The 18238-nt window shown below is 40.9% G+C and overlaps 2 protein-coding genes across 6 annotated transcripts in view; both read right to left on the bottom strand.

Moving 5' to 3' along the window:
- Positions 1-4858, bottom strand: part of mcoln2 (mucolipin TRP cation channel 2) — a 30766-nt gene extending 25908 nt beyond the window's left edge. Inside the window, exons 1-3 of one of the 3 annotated variants that reach the window (XM_049588406.1) lie at positions 4704-4858; positions 3961-4114; positions 385-558 (exon numbers count right to left, since the gene is read on the bottom strand). In XM_049588406.1, the coding sequence (XP_049444363.1) occupies positions 385-558; positions 3961-4114; positions 4704-4747 (372 nt within the window). In that variant the 5' untranslated portion in view covers positions 4748-4858. Of the gene's footprint in view, positions 1-380; positions 559-3960; positions 4115-4703 lie in introns of those variants that run through there. The other 2 variants (XM_049588407.1, XM_049588408.1) reach the window with 2 other exon arrangements.
- Positions 4859-8282: 3424 nt separating this feature from the next.
- On the bottom strand, positions 8283-18187 carry clcc1 (chloride channel CLIC-like 1). Of its 3 annotated transcripts, none has more exons than XM_049588681.1 (11): positions 17773-18187; positions 17523-17630; positions 15052-15162; positions 14684-14893; positions 14431-14571; positions 14226-14328; positions 12571-12659; positions 11963-12109; positions 11279-11866; positions 11103-11153; positions 8283-9635 (listed from the first exon to the last, which is right to left on the bottom strand). In XM_049588681.1, exons 1-11 carry the CDS (start codon positions 17866-17868, stop codon positions 9531-9533), a joined length of 1749 nt encoding a protein of 582 aa, XP_049444638.1. In that variant the 5' UTR covers positions 17869-18187; the 3' UTR covers positions 8283-9530. The 3 variants fall into 3 exon arrangements, with proteins under 3 accessions (XP_049444638.1, XP_049444637.1, XP_049444639.1); XM_049588680.1 differs by having other exon boundaries at positions 17740-18187; XM_049588682.1 differs by lacking the exon at positions 11103-11153 and having other exon boundaries at positions 17740-18187.
- Positions 18188-18238: the final 51 nt, after the last annotated feature.

Raw genomic sequence — 18238 nt, forward strand, 5'->3', positions numbered from 1 at the left:
TCCTCAGCTCCCTCTTCATCTCATCTCATCAACACCACCAGCATTATGACTCCATAGGAGGGCTTCCCTAATCTACTACGTCTTTACCACCCTCCTGGATTATGTGACATCACGATGGGGTCTAACTGCCAAAGACTTTTCACATTTCTCACTTATGTGCACATGTAAATAAATATTCTCTTGTCCCATAACGAGTCTCTCCTGACTGAAATAAGTGATTTAACCAAAATATTGTGTTATATATTTTCAATTAAACTATCAGACACACATCCCACATCTTTAATCCATCCCACGTGACATAAATGCCACATTACAAACATTATTTCTCAACTGAACTCACAAGCACAGGGTGTAGGAGCGTTAAGGTGAGGGGGTTGGACTTGCCTGATCCATGACATGAAACAGACTGTCGTAGACACTTTGTTGAGTGTAGACAGCAACACTGTAGTCGTCCTCATCCACCCCGCTGTAGTCCTTCAGGAAAAGATTCTTGAGGGCCATGGTGTTCTCCTCCTTATAGGACACCACCAGCTGGTTGTTAAGGCCAAACAGGATGAGCTACGAAGGAAACGACAGGGGAAGAAGGAAGCATTTATGTTTCATGTATGCTTAGTGATGGTACTTAAGTACATTTAATTTTTGGAATGTTTTCAAAGCCAAGCCAGTAACATTTCTTAAAGGGAGAGCTCAGATCTTTTCAAGTGGGGTTGTATGAGGTATTTATCCATAGACAGTGTATTAAATACAGTAGATGTCAGGAGAAGCAGGCTGGAGTCTCACATGGAAGCTGAGAGATGTACTGTTGGATGGCATCAGCAACAAAACGTGTTTTAGCAAACTAAAAAAAAAGTCCCACCTTTAAAAATCAGTATCAGTTTAAGTGTATGATATATTTAGATTATTTTCACTGCTTTACATTGCTGTCAGAAAGCGATTTCCAACTGGAAAATTAAGCAGTTACATCGCTCTCTTCAAAGGCAGACTCCATTTAGAAAATTGATTGATTTAACATTGCTGAACACAGGAGGTGCTGGGCTACCCCTGCCTTAAAAAGCTATTTTGTTTTATGTTATTGTGTGACTTTAGTGAATCCAAACGAATCCTTTTAACACTAACTAACTACCTGATAGAGACAGCTGTAGACCAGCAGCTCCTGTATTCAGAGAGCCCAAATTGCTGTTTTTGTCAATGGAGTCTGGTGGCTTTGACGAGAGCATAAATGGGGAACTGAAGCTGTTAGCGACCTCCCCAGTGGAGCAGGCTGTCTGACAGAGAGGTAAAGCAGTTGAAACACTCTCAATGTAGCGTACACTTAAACTGATGTAGATTTCTTTTAGGTGGGAATCTTTTTAAGTGGTTGAAATACGTCCATTGCTTATCTTCCATGGCAGTACTGCTGTCACTTCTCCAAACTGGAGGCGCGGCATCTTTGCTGAGCAACAGTTTTGTGTGAGAGGAATTAAAGGGCTGTTCCAGATACACTGAACAAAAATATAAACGCAACACTTTTGTTTTTGCTCCCATTTTTCATGAGCTGAACTCAAAGATCTAAAACATTTTCTAAACACACAAAAGACCATGTCTCTCAAATATTGTTCACAAATCTGTCTAAATCTGTGTTAGCGAGCACCTCTCCTTTGCCGAGATAATCCATCCCACCTCACAGGTTTGGCATATCAAGATGCTGATTAGACAGCATGATTATTGCACAGGTGTGACTTAAGCAATGTAATATGCATGCCAAAGCATTAGGTGGCGATATAACTCCTAACTGTAAGGCCATTGTAGCCAATCAGAAGGCAGTAAAACGTCATTACCGGAAAAACAACAACAAGTGTACTATTATGCAGTAGGAGCAGTCTCCGTAATAGCACACTCTTGCGCCTCTGTTGCTGGATGTGGTTGAGCAGCGTTAGTTGTATGATACAGCCACAAAGTGCTGATATATTGTTAAATAGCAGCAGTATTTTGTTTAGGTCCATCCTCAAATTGTCTCACACACACTGGATCAGGTAATAACACAGCTGTTTTCTGTTTACGTCGCAAACTGTGACGTCATACAATGGAGACGAGACAAAATAACTGCAGTTATCCTGTCCACACATGACTGCTGACACCGGACTTTTCCGAAAAGTTCACCCTGGACTCCGGTTACAAATAACTCCGGTTACAGGGGCCCAAAACTGTGGTTACGTGTGGATGAAAGACCAAACCATGAGCAAAGAGTCACGGTTTTATAAATACCCGCGTTGGTGTGGACAGCCCCTAAAATGTGCAGCTTTATCACACAGCACAATGCCACAGATGCCGCAAGTTTTGAGGGAGCGTGCAATTGGCATTCTGACTGCAGGAATGTCCACCAGAGCTGTTGCCCGTGAACTGAATGTTCATTTCTCTACCATAAGCCGTCTCCAAAGGCGTTTCAGACAATTTGGCAGTAAAAAGAATTTCTGCACAAACTGTCAGAAACCGTCTCAGGGAAGCTCATCTGCATGCTCGTCGTCCTCATCGGGGTCTCACCTGACTGCAGTTCGTCGTCGTAACTGACTTGAGTGGGCAAATGCTCACATTCGATGGCATCTGGCACGTTGAAGAGGTGTTCTCTTCACGGATGAATCCCAGTTTTCACTGTTCAGGGCAGATGGCAGACAGCGTGTGTGGCGTCATGTGGGTGAGTGGTTTGCTGATGTCAACGTTGAGGATCGAGTGGCCCATGGTGGCGGTGGGGTTATGGTATGGGCAGGCGTATGTTATGGACAGCGAACACAGGTGCATTTTATTGATGACATTTTGAATGCACAGAGATACCGTGACGAGATCCTGAGGCCCATTGTTGTGCCATTCATCCACGACCATCACCTCATGCTGCAGCATGATAATGCACGGCCCCATGTTGCAAGGATCTGACACAATTCCTGGAAGCTGAAAACATCCCAGTTCTTGCATGGCCAGCATACTCACTGGACATGTCACCCATTGAGCATGTTTGGGATGCTCTGGATCGGCGTATACAACAGCGTGTTCCAGTTCCTGCCAATATCCAGCAACTTCGCACAGCCATTGAAGAGGAGTGGACCAACATTCCACAGGCCACAATCAACAACCTGATCAACTCTATGCGAAGGAGATGTGTTGCACTGCGTGAGGCAAATGGTGGTCACACCAGATACTGACTGGGGCCTGTTGAGTTCAGTGATTTCAGCAAATAATAACCCAGGCTACTAACTGAAGTTTTATGATATGTTCAATTTCTCAACTTACAACACTGATTTGAGATCACACACAACAACATACTTTCTAGACAGTAACGTTTTAGGGACACGTGGATAGTAACTTTAAGAGCAGTCATGTCACACTTTTTACAAGCATAGTTTTGTGTGTTAGTTCTTCTGAACTTTGTTCACCTCTCCCACTGCTGCAACAACAAAATGACTTCCCAATGCAACATAAGGACAAATTATTACAGATTGCTTCACAGTCAGCATAACAAGCAGCAAGAAGAGCGAGGCTTAGAGGTACAGGTGGAGTTTGCTTATTTCACCATCTTCTATTTGAAAAGAAAACAGACACACTAAGACTATAGAGGATCCTGTGTGTCTGCACGTCAGAATGTGTTGACACAAATATCAACATTAATTCACACGTTACTTGTGTTGAACAGTTAATGTAATAGGAATGACTGATTTGTTGCACTGCATCCACTTGATGTAATTTGTAACATCTGTAATAGGCCTGTGGTTTTGTTGTTTGAATAAATGTTGTTTTGCATTTTAATATTTATGTGAAACAGTTGATGTCCTCGGACCCAAGACAAATTTCTGAATTTCTTTACAACAGTGAAACGAAATCTTATCTTATCTTATCTTATCTTATTTACTGCACTAGATTACATGCCTTGGTAAGATTCTAGTCCCAGGAAGTATTTCTTTCCTAATCTACATTAACCCCCCGTGCACATACTTGTGTGGTGATCATGATGATTTTCAGAATCTGCACCAAAAGTTTCCAGGGTAACTGTCGCCGGGCCCGGTACTTCTCACAGGGGCTCATGAAGTAATACCTCAGGTCATCTCTCAGATTCTCCTCTTTGATAATGTCCTGCGTTGAGACAGAGCTGAGACAAACAAACAAACAAAAAATGTAATATCGCGCAAAAATCTGGCAAAAAAACAGAAGTGAAAACAGTGATTTCATGATATTCCACTTGAGCAATAGTGTTTTTAACTCCAGTGAAGCACACTGGTCATCTCCTACAGGAAGGACTCAATGTACTGAGCACACTGCCTGCATTCATGGTGCTGCCTGGGTGTAAGTCCAAGGTTAGCTCAGGGAGTGCACTTTCTATATTTTCCCAACAGTTTGTTGCCCTCAAACTCTCCCTGACAATCTCCTTTTTACATTTATTGGAGGAGTTATTGTCAAATTACACATTTTATAGATGTTTTCAGCTGAATATTTTTATGTAAAATACCTGTCAGGAGGAGTAAATGACTGGTGCTGCTGCTTTAAAGGTAAGACTATAGCTGGGTCATGTAAAAAAACAACTTTATGCTCATCATAGAAACTTAATCCGATGTTTCAGTTTGACCTGTACATTATATTTTAAAAGCATCACTTATAAACTATTCAACACTTAAGCAAGCTTAAATGTGTTTAAAAAACGTGCCCCTTTTTAGCTCCAGTTATTTAAGTTAATGACTCACCTCACTGAGTTGCTCCTGTCCAGATATCGAACCAATAACTCCATGACTGATTGATTATCCACGTGGACACGGCGGTTAATCGAGTATTATGTCAAGAGGCTGACAGTCAGACACTCACAGCACAGAGAAGTCCCTTCAGCTGGGTTTTCTGAGACACCACGCACCTTCCAGGCAGCCAATCAGGAAATGAGTTTCAGGCGGCGCACTGGTTCCCAATCTACGGTCCGAGGAGCCACAAGGGTCACCGGGAGGACGGAAATGGGTCGGCCAAAAAAAAAAAAAATTATTTGCTACTGTTTTATAATTAGTGTTAAGATTAGATGAGAATAACTATTACAATAATTTCCACAGAAAACTCCACACAATTTTTATTATTATTATTTTTATTTAATTTAAGGGGAAACACTGAAGGTGAATAAGGTAAAAACATTTTAAACATTTAACAAATAGGTATCACCATTAGACTCCCCTCGTTGATTACTTGTCGATTACCACCAAGGGTCTACACACAAAAAATGTAGTCTATGCATTTATTTATTGTCATTGTTTGGCTTTTATTTTGAAGGAGAGACACTAAAGGTGAATGGGTAAAAAAAAATGTAACTAGTAGGTATCACCATGAGATTTCCTTTGTTGATAACTTACCTTAAGACATTATTTCCCCTGATTTTTTTTAGGTTTAACTGTTCAAATGATGCATTATCCAATTACATGGGTGTAAATTTATGAAAGCATGACATGAATATAAGAATGGGAACCCTCTTTGGAACACAGGTGGGGTTTTTTTAAAACATAATTTAATCATTATTGTCGTTGTAGCTGAATTTTGAAATTTTTAAAATGTCTGACATGTAAGGAAGACTCCATTTTGTTGTCAGACAATAATTGGATATTCTTCTAAATGAGAACACAGTTGCTTCCAAGTTCTTATAAAGGTAATTAAAAATTAATAAAGTGCGTAATTTGTATTTATTTCCAGAACAGAAATGTGAATGTTGTATAAAGCCAGGTTCAAAATTCTGGTTTCATTCTGTGGACGTTAGACTAAAAGGTTTTCACAGAGGGGATTTTGGATATCTGCTTTTATTTCTCCATAAATCAGAAAACACTGTCAACAACCCTTAAAAAAAATGCCATGTTTTTAGGAATAAAATGCTCTATAAATCAGGCTATGGATGATTTATGAACAAATCTTTGTGTAAAAACCTTCAGAATAAAGACAGGAACAAAATGTAAAGTTTGGTGTGTGTAAGTGAAGTTAAGATTTCTGGCTCAGAGAATATGAGAAAATTCCCTTTATTTTTAGACACAAAAATAAAATACTACAGGAGAATCAAGTAAAAATTGGAACTATCAGATATCGCCATGAAACATTAGTCGATTACCTACACAAAGACAATTACTTTTTGTTTTGTGTTACAAGTTTATGTTTAGATCTACAGAACAGAAATCTGAACTTAAAAAATAAATTGTGTATTTTGGATGTTTTCTTAGTCTGACAGAAGACATGTTGTAAAAGCAAAATATCCCAAAATCTTACAATGGAGAAGTGCATGAAAAAACTGTTTTCACCTGTAGTGTCTCTCCTGTTTTATAAGAATAACAGTAAGGCAAGGAAACAAGGGAACACCTTTATTTTACAGGCTAAAGCATAAAAGTATTCATGTTTAAACATAATAACTGGAATTAGCCTGTAAGTGTTTTTAATTTTAGCACGCACTCTATAAAAATACAAAGGAAGTGAACTCAGTGTCCTCAATGGCAGCTGCAGCCCTGGCCGCAACTAACATCCCTGACATCATCCACTCCCAGGTCAAATCTAACAAACAACAACACTCCTCGGATGGGGTTTGGACCAACATCTGTTTGGAGACACATCAGTCTGAAGGAAGCGTGGGCTGATATTTCTAAATCTTGGTTCTGTAGAAATAGAGATGCAGCCTGTGATGTGACAACATTTAGTATTCAGGTGTAATTTTGCCCTGTTTCTAATGATTCAACTTTTCTAGCCTACCAACCGTTGAGCATGATTTCCTTTTCTTTCACTTCCTTTTCTCTCTCCGTTTCTCTGTTAAGTAATTTTTGCGAAAGAGTAAAAATCAAAGCAGTTCCCCATTCTGTATAAATAAGGATTTTTGCACAAATGCGTCCAATAAAAATATCTGACACAGAAAGTATGATGCTCAAAGGAAGGATGAAAAGCTGTCAAGAAACAAGAGCAAAGAATCTACAAGCACTTTCATTACTTATCTCATTTAAAACCTTCAGATGAAGTCATGGCTTTTATTTCATCTCCTCCTGATCTCATGTTGTGTTTGCTACTGTCATGGATTACACTGCTTGCTGACTCTGTGTGCACACACACACACGGCTGTGAATTGCAGCACCAAATAAACAGTAACAGTTGTCTTTGACCGTCTTACTGGTATGCTTAACACAGTTGCAATGTTGGAATGAGATATGTGAATATTCTTGGGCTGTGGCTGTTCAACATGCAGTATTACACCTCTAATCAAACAGCAAAACCTCCTTTAAAGCACCACGCCTCTGCTGCCCTCCTGTGTTCATAGGAGTGTGCTAATGGATGAGTGTTTCTGCCGCAGGATGGTCAGCATGGATGTTTGATTTTAGCTGTGTAGCTGCAGACTGGCCAGAGCAACAAATTCATAATTCATGTTTTTCACATACCTGTGATCATGTTTGGCTACTAAACTGGAAAATAAGCTGCAATTATATATATATATATATATATATATATATATATATATATATATATATATATATATGTACATATTTTGGCATTTGGGGGACATTGAAAATAATCTGTACAATACATATAATCACCTTGTCAACAACATTAACAATCATTTGTAGTCATGTTTCTGGAAACCTGGTTATTTTAAATCCAATATTTACTCAACTTTATCTCTGTTTTTAATTTTCACCATCTCCTGAGGGAAATATCTGGCTCTTCAGATGCTACATGATGCACCATGTTCACTAGAGAGTCGCTAACAGTGTCTGTCTGCTGTTTGGTGGTGGGCATGTTGTGTGTGGGGGGTTCATCAGCTGCCTGCAATAAGAGTAAACCAACACAGTCAAGTTTCAGACTCTTCCTTTTTCACTATCAATGATTTAAATGTCTTTCTTTTCCCCAACAGGTTGCCACAAGAGATTTTCAACATTTTATACTTTTGTGTGACTTTTAAATTTGTTTGTACAGTTGACTGCCTCATCTATGTCCATGGAAATATTTGGAGTAACTCCTCTAGATGTTAAATTAAATCGAGCCTAAGCGGACATTGCAGCATACAGACATTGGATTAAGGATGTTGTGTATTATTTACAGTTGGAGAAAATCTGAATTTCTATCGGAAAATCAACTGCTTTTTGCCACCTGGCATTTTCAACTTCTGTGGCAAATATGGAAGCTTCCTCTCTTTTGGATTCCCTTTGGCTGGTCTGGCTTTCTTTGTTTGTTCTTGTGTTGATGGGTGGGTGGGGTTGTGTTTTTCATCCATCTTGGTTCTGTGTTTGTTTATTAGTATTCTGTATATCTTTATTGAATTGCTAATAAAATACCTTGTTTAAAAAATATTTTTATTGAATTAAGTTGACTTGATATTGATGATTTTATGATGCACAACTTGATTTACCTGTTAGCTCTGTATGAGCAGTTTGCCCCGTCCAATAGAAAATGAAAGACAGTAACACTGCTGCTCAGCAAAAATGGCTTCAGCATCACTATTTCAAGCCCTCTATGTACAGTTAATAATCACAAAAATAGCTTATTGTAAAAAAAAAAAAAAAACAGCATAAAAATATTTTTCATCCCCTTTAAATTACAAAATCCAAATCTGTATTTCAACATCAAAATTGAAACACATTATAAGTCCTGCATTGCAGTAATTAAACAGTCCATTACCATCATTACAGTGATACTAGGAAAACCCAGTTTGTAGTTCCCTGATACCTGCCCATGAGTGAGACACACTGAAACACCAGATTAAAGGTATACTAGGCAGGATTTATAGATTACTGTTTGTAAACACAGCCTTCAAACTTTGCCCCTCCTCCTCCTCCACTCAGCAAGACGGAGAGAGCAGTGGTGGTCAACCAGAAAGTGAATGAAGACAGGTAGAGGTATTAACAAGCAGTGAATCAGAAAAGCGCAATTACTGTAAACATGGCCGCACCTTCGCACAACCCTGCAGGAAGGTACGACATTGACAAATTTTGCGTGAATTCAGCTGAAGTGCAAGCTTCACCCTGTCCACTTAGCTTCTGTGAGTGTGTGTGGGGCAAAACCTCGCCCTCCTTTAAGTAGACACACAGACATGCATCTCAAATCACAGAGCAGAGGAGAGAGGCGGCTGGCCGCTACATTTTTATCCACGTGCTGCTATTGGCTGGGGGCTACACACCAATACCCAAAGGTGACGACCAAAAACGTCCTAAACACCACCACACACTGCTAAAGGGGCATGAGTGATGATTGAGAGGAATTAGTTTTGAATGAGTCGACATATTTTTTTTAGGAAAATCCTGCATTTCATACCTTTTCGTAAACAAAGCTGTTTCTAACACTGTTTCCTGCCTACCTAATACTGGTTTTAGTTGTGATGTCTAAGAGCAGATTCACAAACCTGCACTGCTGTGTGAAACATACAGTTGACCACACTGCAGTAAGATGAAGTTAGTTGGCAACACTGGGCTGGTTCCCTAATTCGGTTACCTTTTAAATGTTGTACATGCACATTTAAACATCCACAGTGAACAAAAACACTGATGACGTTAATCTTCCAGCTCTGACTCTGCAGAAACTGCCTAATTTGCTGGCGTTGGAGATGTCTCCTGAACAGGAACTCCGACAGTTTCAACAGGCAGCAGTGAGTCAGAGGAGGTCCTGTCTTCTGCTGAGGCCTGCAGATCCTGCATCAGAAATATATATATTACACAAAAATTGTCACATGTTCAAATAAAATTGTCTTATAGCAGGAAATAGCACATTCATAAAACAAAGAATAACATATTTAGATTAAGAGGTCTGTCAACCAATACATGATTGACCACCATATTCTAGGTGAGTAAATAAAGTAATCATATTGATTTAGGAATCAAGCATATTAATTACCCGAATCTCTAAAATGTCTTAACTGACAAAGGGTTATGTTATTAGTGGCTACAACCGTTTAAATCGCAGTAAAATTCATGAACTAAATTTGCTGTGGAATTTAACATGTTTATTGCAAAAATTATAAGATAGAAAGAAAAAAGCAAAATATTTCTGGTGTCAGAGAAGAACGATTTGGTAGAGAAAATTAATTTTAATCAAAAATTAATTTAATGATATTTTAGATGTCATCACGTTCACACACCAGTATGCCATGGCATCCCAGTTAAAAGTCACTGCACTTATAATTTGTGTTATCAAAGCTGGAGTGCAGAACATAAACATGATCGACACATGACAGACAGTATGCCCGCTGGTGAGCTGACTTTATCTCGCCAAACCCCCCGGAGGGCTCTCTTCAATCAAGTCTTTATTTTTTTACTTTAATCCTTCCTCTGAATGCAAAGTTTTCACAACAAAAACTTTTTTTGGACGTTCCTTTTTCCACCATAGCTCCCGCCATATTCCTAGCTGCTGCTCCACGACATGTCTCCACCTCCTTCCATTGTACAAAAATTACACCAAAGGATGACACTGCCATCTTGTGTTTTTAGAGCCAGTGTTTGCACAGTAGCAATTGGGAAGTGGAGCTGCAGTATTGAGTTCCCATCCATACACCCACCTAACATGCCAAAACCCACCTGTTCAACATTGACTTTTATCACAGCAACAATATGTGTTTGCCAATTCATGTATCTTGCTCTTTATGTTATTTTATGCTCTGTACGGTGACCTTGGGTGTTTTGAAGGGTGCCTTTTTAAATAAAATGTATAATTATTACTATTATTATTATTAAAACAAAACAAGAAGCAGTGACGGCAAGAAAAATGAAACACTCTGATGTAACGTTCTGTCAGGTTGACATCTAAGCATCACTTCTGATGCGCCTGCACGAGAAACTCGCCACAAACACCAGACTCAAACTCTGCTATACTATGAAACACAGACAGCTTTCCCCTGTCAGTGAGAGGCTTAATCAGCTTTGTGTGAACTTGTTTGGCGAGTGCTTGATTGTAACAGACATTAATTTATATGTCCTGCACTCTAGCTTTAAAGGTGAGACAATCTTAAGAGGTATGGTGTGGTAGCATGCATATAAAGCTATAAAATCTACCCACAGGTTACTGATTAAATACATTCACAAGCACAAGACAAGCAAAACAGCTACAAATACACAATAAAAAACAACACAAAAAGACGTTCTAGTTATTAAATACTTATTTACCAATTTATGTCGCACGTGAATATTCACCATCCCATTAGAGCGTGTGCACAGCTGAAGCATTAAATATGACAAAGAGGGTATTTTAAAGGTTAAATCACAGTAAAATAGTATGTCTAAAGTTGGACATTAGTGGGATGAAATTTATTTGGTTTTCATGTATTTTAAAAAGAACTCACCTGGACTTCAGTTTGTGAAGGCCGCCCTTCTGCTGGCTGAGACCTTGGTGCTGCACTGTCTCTGCTGAGTTCACCTTTAAAAAGTTTTTTATTCACTTTCGGAGGTTTCGTCTTTGATGGAGATACTTCTGACTCAGTGGGCTTAGTTTTTGTTTGGGTTGCGTTAGCAGGAACAGTTCTAGCAGTCGCTCCTTCTACCTCATCTTGTGTCTCCTGCTGGTTTTCTGAATCAGACTCAGCAGAGAGATTATGCTCCTCCTCATGCGGCGGCGCAGTATCCGTCTCGTTCTCACTGTAGTTAGGCTCGGCATTGTGTAGCGTCTCCACAACCACCTTGGCTGGCTCTTCCCTGGGTCTGTTGGGCCGCCTCCGATGAATCTGGTTCCTGTATAACCTGGCATCATCGGCTCGGTGCCTCGGGGCATGCTGCGGTCCATCCCCTCCTGCTAAGTGGTCACCGTCCTCAATCTGCTGGAGATGAGGCTGCCGTTGCTCCAGCTGTGGAGGAGGTGGGTCCCTTCGAGGGCGGCGGAAAGGTGCAGCGATGCCATGCTGGAAGGCTGCCTGCACGCCTCCATACATGCATACCTGCAGAAGAGTTAAACAAATATACCAGTATAGAGACACATTGTCTGATTTTATATATTTGCATGAGTGTCAGTGAAATTTATTGAGGCTCTTTACCACAATGGCGAGCACAATGGTGATGAGAACTGGGATCTGCAGGGTAACTGGAAGATCTTTGAGAAGGGCTCGAAGGAACTTGCTGATCCCCTCTCCGATGTGCTCCAGCGGCTCTGTGATGAAGGTTGTGATGGTAACTGCTAACGCCTAAACAGAGAAAGATATGTAACTTTGTATGTCATTTTCACACCAACATATATTCATTCATTCATTTTCTGTAACTGCTTATCCTGTTAGGGGTTGTGGGGGGCAAAACATTTAGGAACTGCTTTTTCATTGGACCCACAATTGGGAGGGGATTGGGAGCTATGTTTGTGTGTGTGTGTGTGTGTGTGTGTGTGTGTGTGTGTGTGTGTGTGTGTGTTCTGTATGTTTTATTAGATTGAAAACTCAAGATTTTTGGTGTGTTAAAATACAGTGCTGGTTGTTGCAAGTTGTTTGTTGTTGTTTTTTTGCATTTCAGCTCACACATTTTGCCTATCTTGTGTCGCTCCATTTAAAATACAAACAAATTTAAATTCCAAGCTGTGATGCAACTAAACAGGAAAAATTGCAGAGGGAGGGAAACACTTTCACAAAGCACTGTACATGCCGTCATAGTGACATACCTTCGTTGGAGGCACCAACAACCAGGGATCGACGTCATAGTATTTCTTACAAGGGTCATCTTGTAGAGTCCATGTGCTTCTCAACCACTCTACAAGTGAATAACCAAAGACAGTAGTTTAGAAAACAACAAAATAGAGACAGGAGAAAAAGATTTTGCACAAGTAATGTTTGACTGATGAGAATGGGGCACATTGTGGGTGAATGGACCCATATAGCAGCAGAAAGATTTGACCACAACTCATTTTCATTGTTTCAAATTAGTCCATCAATGGTCCCAAGAGGGGATTTCAACGTGGTAATAGTATCCATGATGTACCTATATAATTAGTTAAACAAGAAGCACGGCATTGTCATCATAATATTTTTTCAGGTCAGCGCTGCGCAGTAAGAAATATGTGCCTCTAAATCTGATGACTGTGCTAAACAGAAATATCAGCTATAATTCATATATTCATACTAACAATGTATCGCATGATAACGTGGTGACAATATGTAACATACCCTCATCGACCAATTTATTAGGTACACCTTGCTAGGACTGGGTTGGACTCCTTCTGCCTTCAGAACGGCCTTAATTCTTGGTGGCATAGATTCAACAAGTTGCTGGAAACATTCCTCAGATATTTTGGTCCATATTGACATGATAGCATCACACAGTTGCTGCAGATTTGTCGGCTGCACATCCATGATGAGAATCTCCCGTTCCACCACATCCCAAATGTGCTCTACTGGATTGAGATCTGGTGACTGTGGAGGCCTTTGGAGTACAGTGAACTCATTGTCATTGTTTAAGAAACCAGTTTGAGATGATTTGAGCTTTGTGACATGGTGCGTTATCCTGCTGGAAGTAGCCATCAGAAGATGGGTACACTGTGGTCATAAGAGGATGGACACAGTCAGCAACAATACTCAGGTAGGCTGTGGTGTTTAAACCATGCTCAGTTGGTACTAAGGGGCCCAAAGTGTGCCAAGAAAATATCCCCACACCATTACACCACCACCACCAGCCTGAACCGCTGATACAAGGCAGGATGGATCCATGCCTTCATGTTGTTTACACCAAATTCTGACCCTACCATCTGAATGTGGCAGCAGAAATCCAGACTCATCAGACCAGGCAACGTTTTTCCAATCTTCTATTGTCCAGTTTTGGTGAGCCTGTGTGAATTGTGGCCTCAGTTTCCTGTTGTTAGCTGACAGGAGTGGCACCTGGTGTGGTCTTCTGCTGCTGTACATGTTGTTGTGTCAGAGATGGTCTTCTGCAGACCTTGGTTGTAACAAGTGGTTATTTGAGTTACTGTTGCCTTTCTATCATCTTGAATCAGTCCAACCATTTTCCTCTGACCTCTGGCATCAACAAGGCATTTTCACCCAGAGAACTGCTGCTCACCGGATATTTTCTCTTTATCAGCCCATCCTCTGTAAACCCTAGAGATGGTTGTGTGTGAAAGTTTCTGAAATACTCAGACTTTCTTCCCCATTCTGATGCTCGGTTTGAATTTCAGCAGGTTGTCTTGACTATGTCTACATGCCTAAATGCATTGAGTTGCTGCCACGTGATTGGCTGATAAGCTATTGACATTAATAAGCAGTTTGACAGGTGTACCTACTAAAGTGGCGGGAGAGTGTATATTCATACTTGTAATTGGCTCACCTTTCAAACTATCACTCCAGTCAATTTTCCTCACTCCAATGCATTTTTCATATTCGCTGTCGTTCATCTTTGCTAGTTTGCGTTGATGCTCAGCAAAGGCAATCTAAAAAAGCAAAATGTATTGATATTACAAACTTATTGGTCTAAAACAAGCACTGAATGTCAGGTAAACAAAAGCAAGGGAGCCAAAGGAGTTCTTGTTCACCTTGTACAGATAGATCCAGTTCCAGATAATACTGACGAAGAAGCTGACCCCAAACAGTCTGCCGAACTGTACGAACCAGGACACCTTTGACCACAGCTGAGTGCATATGATGGCCACTAGGACCAGAATACCCAGCCCTAGCTGGAACACAAACAGAGACAACAGAGTTCTGACAATGAACTGCAAGTCTTAATTGTGTCTTTAGGTGACTGAGTATCGTAAAGACTCATTTCAGATTGATGAATGAGCTTACTTTTAATACTGTGTCCAGCTCCACGCCAAAGGTGTCTTCAAAACGCCACTTCCAGGCCTGGTAGTCATGTGGTCTGAGATCCACCAGTATCTTGTCCAGAGCTCCTGTTGTAAAGCTCTCTTCACCATTCAGAAGAGACTGAATCTCTGTCATGGCTTGTTTGGACAGCCGGATTTTGGCATCATATAAGACCTCCGTGGAGTCACTGGGCTAGGGACCAAAGAGGATGGGTGTCTAATAATGGCAATGCTCTGTTTTCCACTGTATTGTGCACCTGGGTCGTAAGCCAGTAAGTATGCATTCACGATTAGCAAAGATGCACCCAAAGCCACATGACACAGTATAATTCATGTGAAAACCCCACGTACCAAACCAACTCTTTCTACTTCCTTCTGTAGTCTGGTGAGAAATCGCTTGAACAATGGGCTGCATGTAGACGGTTGTGAGATGAGAGTGATTTTCTTCTTCAGTTCTTCATTCTGAATGACAGCAAAGCACAAACATCCAGAATTATAGAAAGCAACTAGTTCAGGCAACATTTTCATCAGTTATTGACTACGGTGATATAATTTATATGTAGTCTGCTGCCTCTACTCTTAAACCTCTCCATGCACTTGATCATTCCGCCCATAGGTTTACAACTGGGGATGGCTTTAGAACACATCATTATTTATTGTATGAGAAAGTTGGGTGGCAGTCAGCAGTGAGAAGAGAACTGAGCACTGCAGCCTGCTTGAGAGGTTGATAAGTGTTTGCCCCACCAGCTTGTATTATGGATACTGGACTTCTTAACTAACAAAAAGCAGAGCATTTCTGTAAACGGCTGTCTCTCAGACTTCTTAGTATTGTCCACTGGCTCACCATAAGGATGTTTCTTTCATCTTTATTTTATAGTATTTACACTAATGAATGCAGGAGCACCCAGGAGGGCAGCCACTTGGTCAACTTCTCAGACGATACCATATTGCTATCCTTTCTCTGTGGATCAGAATCAGACCACGGGAAGGCTCCTCTGGATTTTATTTCTTGGTGCAATAATCATTTCCTGGACTTAAATGTATCTAAAACTTAGGAGCTGATTATTGATTTTAGACGTAACAGAGACACAGCCAAAGAAAGCATCACTCACAATTAACTCTTACACATCTAAAATTTGGTGTAAATAATGCAGATATTGTGAAGCGAGGGCAACAGAGAATTCACCTTCTCCGTAAACTTAATTCCTTTTCCATCAGTCCCCTCATTCTCTGCCATTTTTATCAGTCTTTCATTGAGGGCCTCCTGTGCTTTTTTTTCATTTATCTGCTGGTTTCACAAACTCACACTGAAAAACAGAAACAGTCGAAATAGCATTTTTAAAATGTGCTTTAAGATCACAGGAGTGACCCAACTGGACTTGCACTTTGGATGCATTAAGGTTTTATTATTGTGAAGCATTTACTGAATGGCACAGGGAATCATGCTCTCCTAGCTCTCGTCTTGGCTTGATGTCTCCGTGGCTCAACGTTACTTCGGAGGGCATAAGAGGAAACGTTGATTCACTGGTAATACTAATGTCCAGCAAACTGTTCCTAACATAATGTTTGAAACGAAAGCATTAAATTAATGTAACAGAGGTGTGAAGCCATCAAAATGTTTATTTCTCAAAGGCCATGCTTCCACACATCTGTCTCTATCACCATTAATTCAGCCACCAGTTAATCTCGGACACCGGTCCCCTTTTTTTGAGAATGGGATTTTTATTCACAAATTAACTTATTGCAATTACAAATTTTTTTTGCCACATACAAAAATACTCTGACAATACAGCTATTGTGGCTTGTACCAGGAGCGATCAGGAGCAGGAGCACAGGGACCTTGTGGATGCCTTCAGAGACTGGTGCAGTAAGTGCTGTCTCCACCTGAACACAGCCAAAACCAAGGTGATGGAGGACATTGAGGTGGTGCACACCTACAAATATCTGGGGGTCCTCTTGGATGATAAGCTGGGCTGGTCCTCTAATACTGACGCTCTCTACAAGAGGGGGCAGACCAGCCTGTTCTTCCTGCGGACACTGAGGTCCTTTGATGCGTGTGTGGAGATGTTCTATCACACGATGGTGGCCATAGCATTCTTCTACGCTGCAGTGTGCTGGGGAGGCAGCCTGATGGACGAAATCACGAAGCGTTTGGACAGGCTAGTTAAAAAATCTGGCTCAGTGCTCGGCAGGAGACTGGACCCAGTAAGAACTGTGGTGGAGAGGGGCACACTGAACAAACTGAAAGCTATAATAGACAATAGCAGACACCCTCTCCACAGCCTCCTGGAGCGACAGAGGAGCAGCTGCAGCAGTCGGCTCATCTCACTGCGTTGCAGAACAGAGCGTTTCAGGAGATCCTTCATCCCCACGGCAATAAGACAGTTTAACACCTCCTGAATCCAGTCACACATTTAAACACATCACATTAGCCACAGCTGGACTGGACCGTGAACTGGACAATTTTAATTTAATTCAATTTCTATTTATGCACTTATTTTAAGTTATTTAATTTCTATCTTAATACCACTGTGGTGTTGTTGATGATGGGAAGTGTGGTTGTTGTCTTCTGTCGTTTATGTGCTGCTGGACAGATGAATTTCCCTTCGGGGATGAATAAAGTTCTTCCTATTCTACTCTAAAGAAAATGACTGATTGCTTGATGTAAAAGGACTCCTGTTTGAATCCAGCAGTATTTGAAGATGTAAAGGATTGCCATTATCTGCAGAGAGCTGTGTCATGGTATACCTAGCTCATGTATGCTCTTGAGTTCCTGTAATTGGTTTCCTCAGAATAAATACTAATACACTGTAACCACACACCTGTCTCTGTAGCTCCGCTACCTGAGTGCCACACGGTGTCACCTCCACCTGGTTGGAGTCCCGATTATACTCTCTCCTCTTGGTTGGCACATTGTCATAGTTTGCTGGCTGCAAGACACAGACACAGACACAGACACACACACACACACTCATATTAACAGTCACAACAAGAATATAAACACAGCTTCAGAGCATTAAGAGCAATGCACCTCCCAACCTCTGCGGGCTTCCTCATTGACTTGGTGCTTGCATCGTAGTTGAGCATATCATAGGGGTCTATCCAGTCATTCTCCACCTGTGCTGTGGCAGCCACACACAGGCTGCATACCAGGGCGATGAGGAGCATCCTGGAGGAGAGAGGACCTACTTTCCCAACTAACCGTCCGGCTAGTTAGTTAGCTAGCTAGCTGCAGTGAAGACTGCCCAGTGACATTCAAACGGGAAAGTGAAAGCAGGTACAGCTGGCTAGCTATAATTAAAGCTAATTTAACTTAATAGCGTTAGCTAAACAAGCTAATGCTAGCTGCTATGATAATTCAAAATCCAGCGACTCAAACTTGGCTTTGAAGACAAGCTGAGACGTAAAGACAACAATAATACGCTGAGTATTGAATACTTTCCACTCTAAATGCACAAGACACACATTACAAGCTTCTTCCGCTTCCTCGTCTTCTTCTTCTTTGACCTTAATGGCGGTAGGCAAACCAGCTTATAGT

The sequence above is a fragment of the Epinephelus fuscoguttatus genome, linkage group LG10 (genome assembly GCF_011397635.1).
Source record: "Epinephelus fuscoguttatus linkage group LG10, E.fuscoguttatus.final_Chr_v1".
Taxonomy (NCBI): Eukaryota; Metazoa; Chordata; class Actinopteri; order Perciformes; family Serranidae; genus Epinephelus; species Epinephelus fuscoguttatus.

Bases quoted from the DNA above. Each gene is read 5' to 3' on its own strand.
- clcc1 (XM_049588680.1), bottom strand. From the start codon at position 17,868: ATGCTCCTCATCGCCCTGGTATGCAGCCTGTGTGTGGCTGCCACAGCA. The intron at 17,631-17,739 runs GTTGGGAGGTGC...TGTGTCTTGCAG, and splicing joins CAATGAGGAAGCCCGCAGAG to CCAGCAAACTATGACAATGT. The intron at 14,894-15,051 runs GTACGTGGGGTT...TTTGGTCCCTAG, and splicing joins AAGTAGAAAGAGTTGGTTTG to CCCAGTGACTCCACGGAGGT.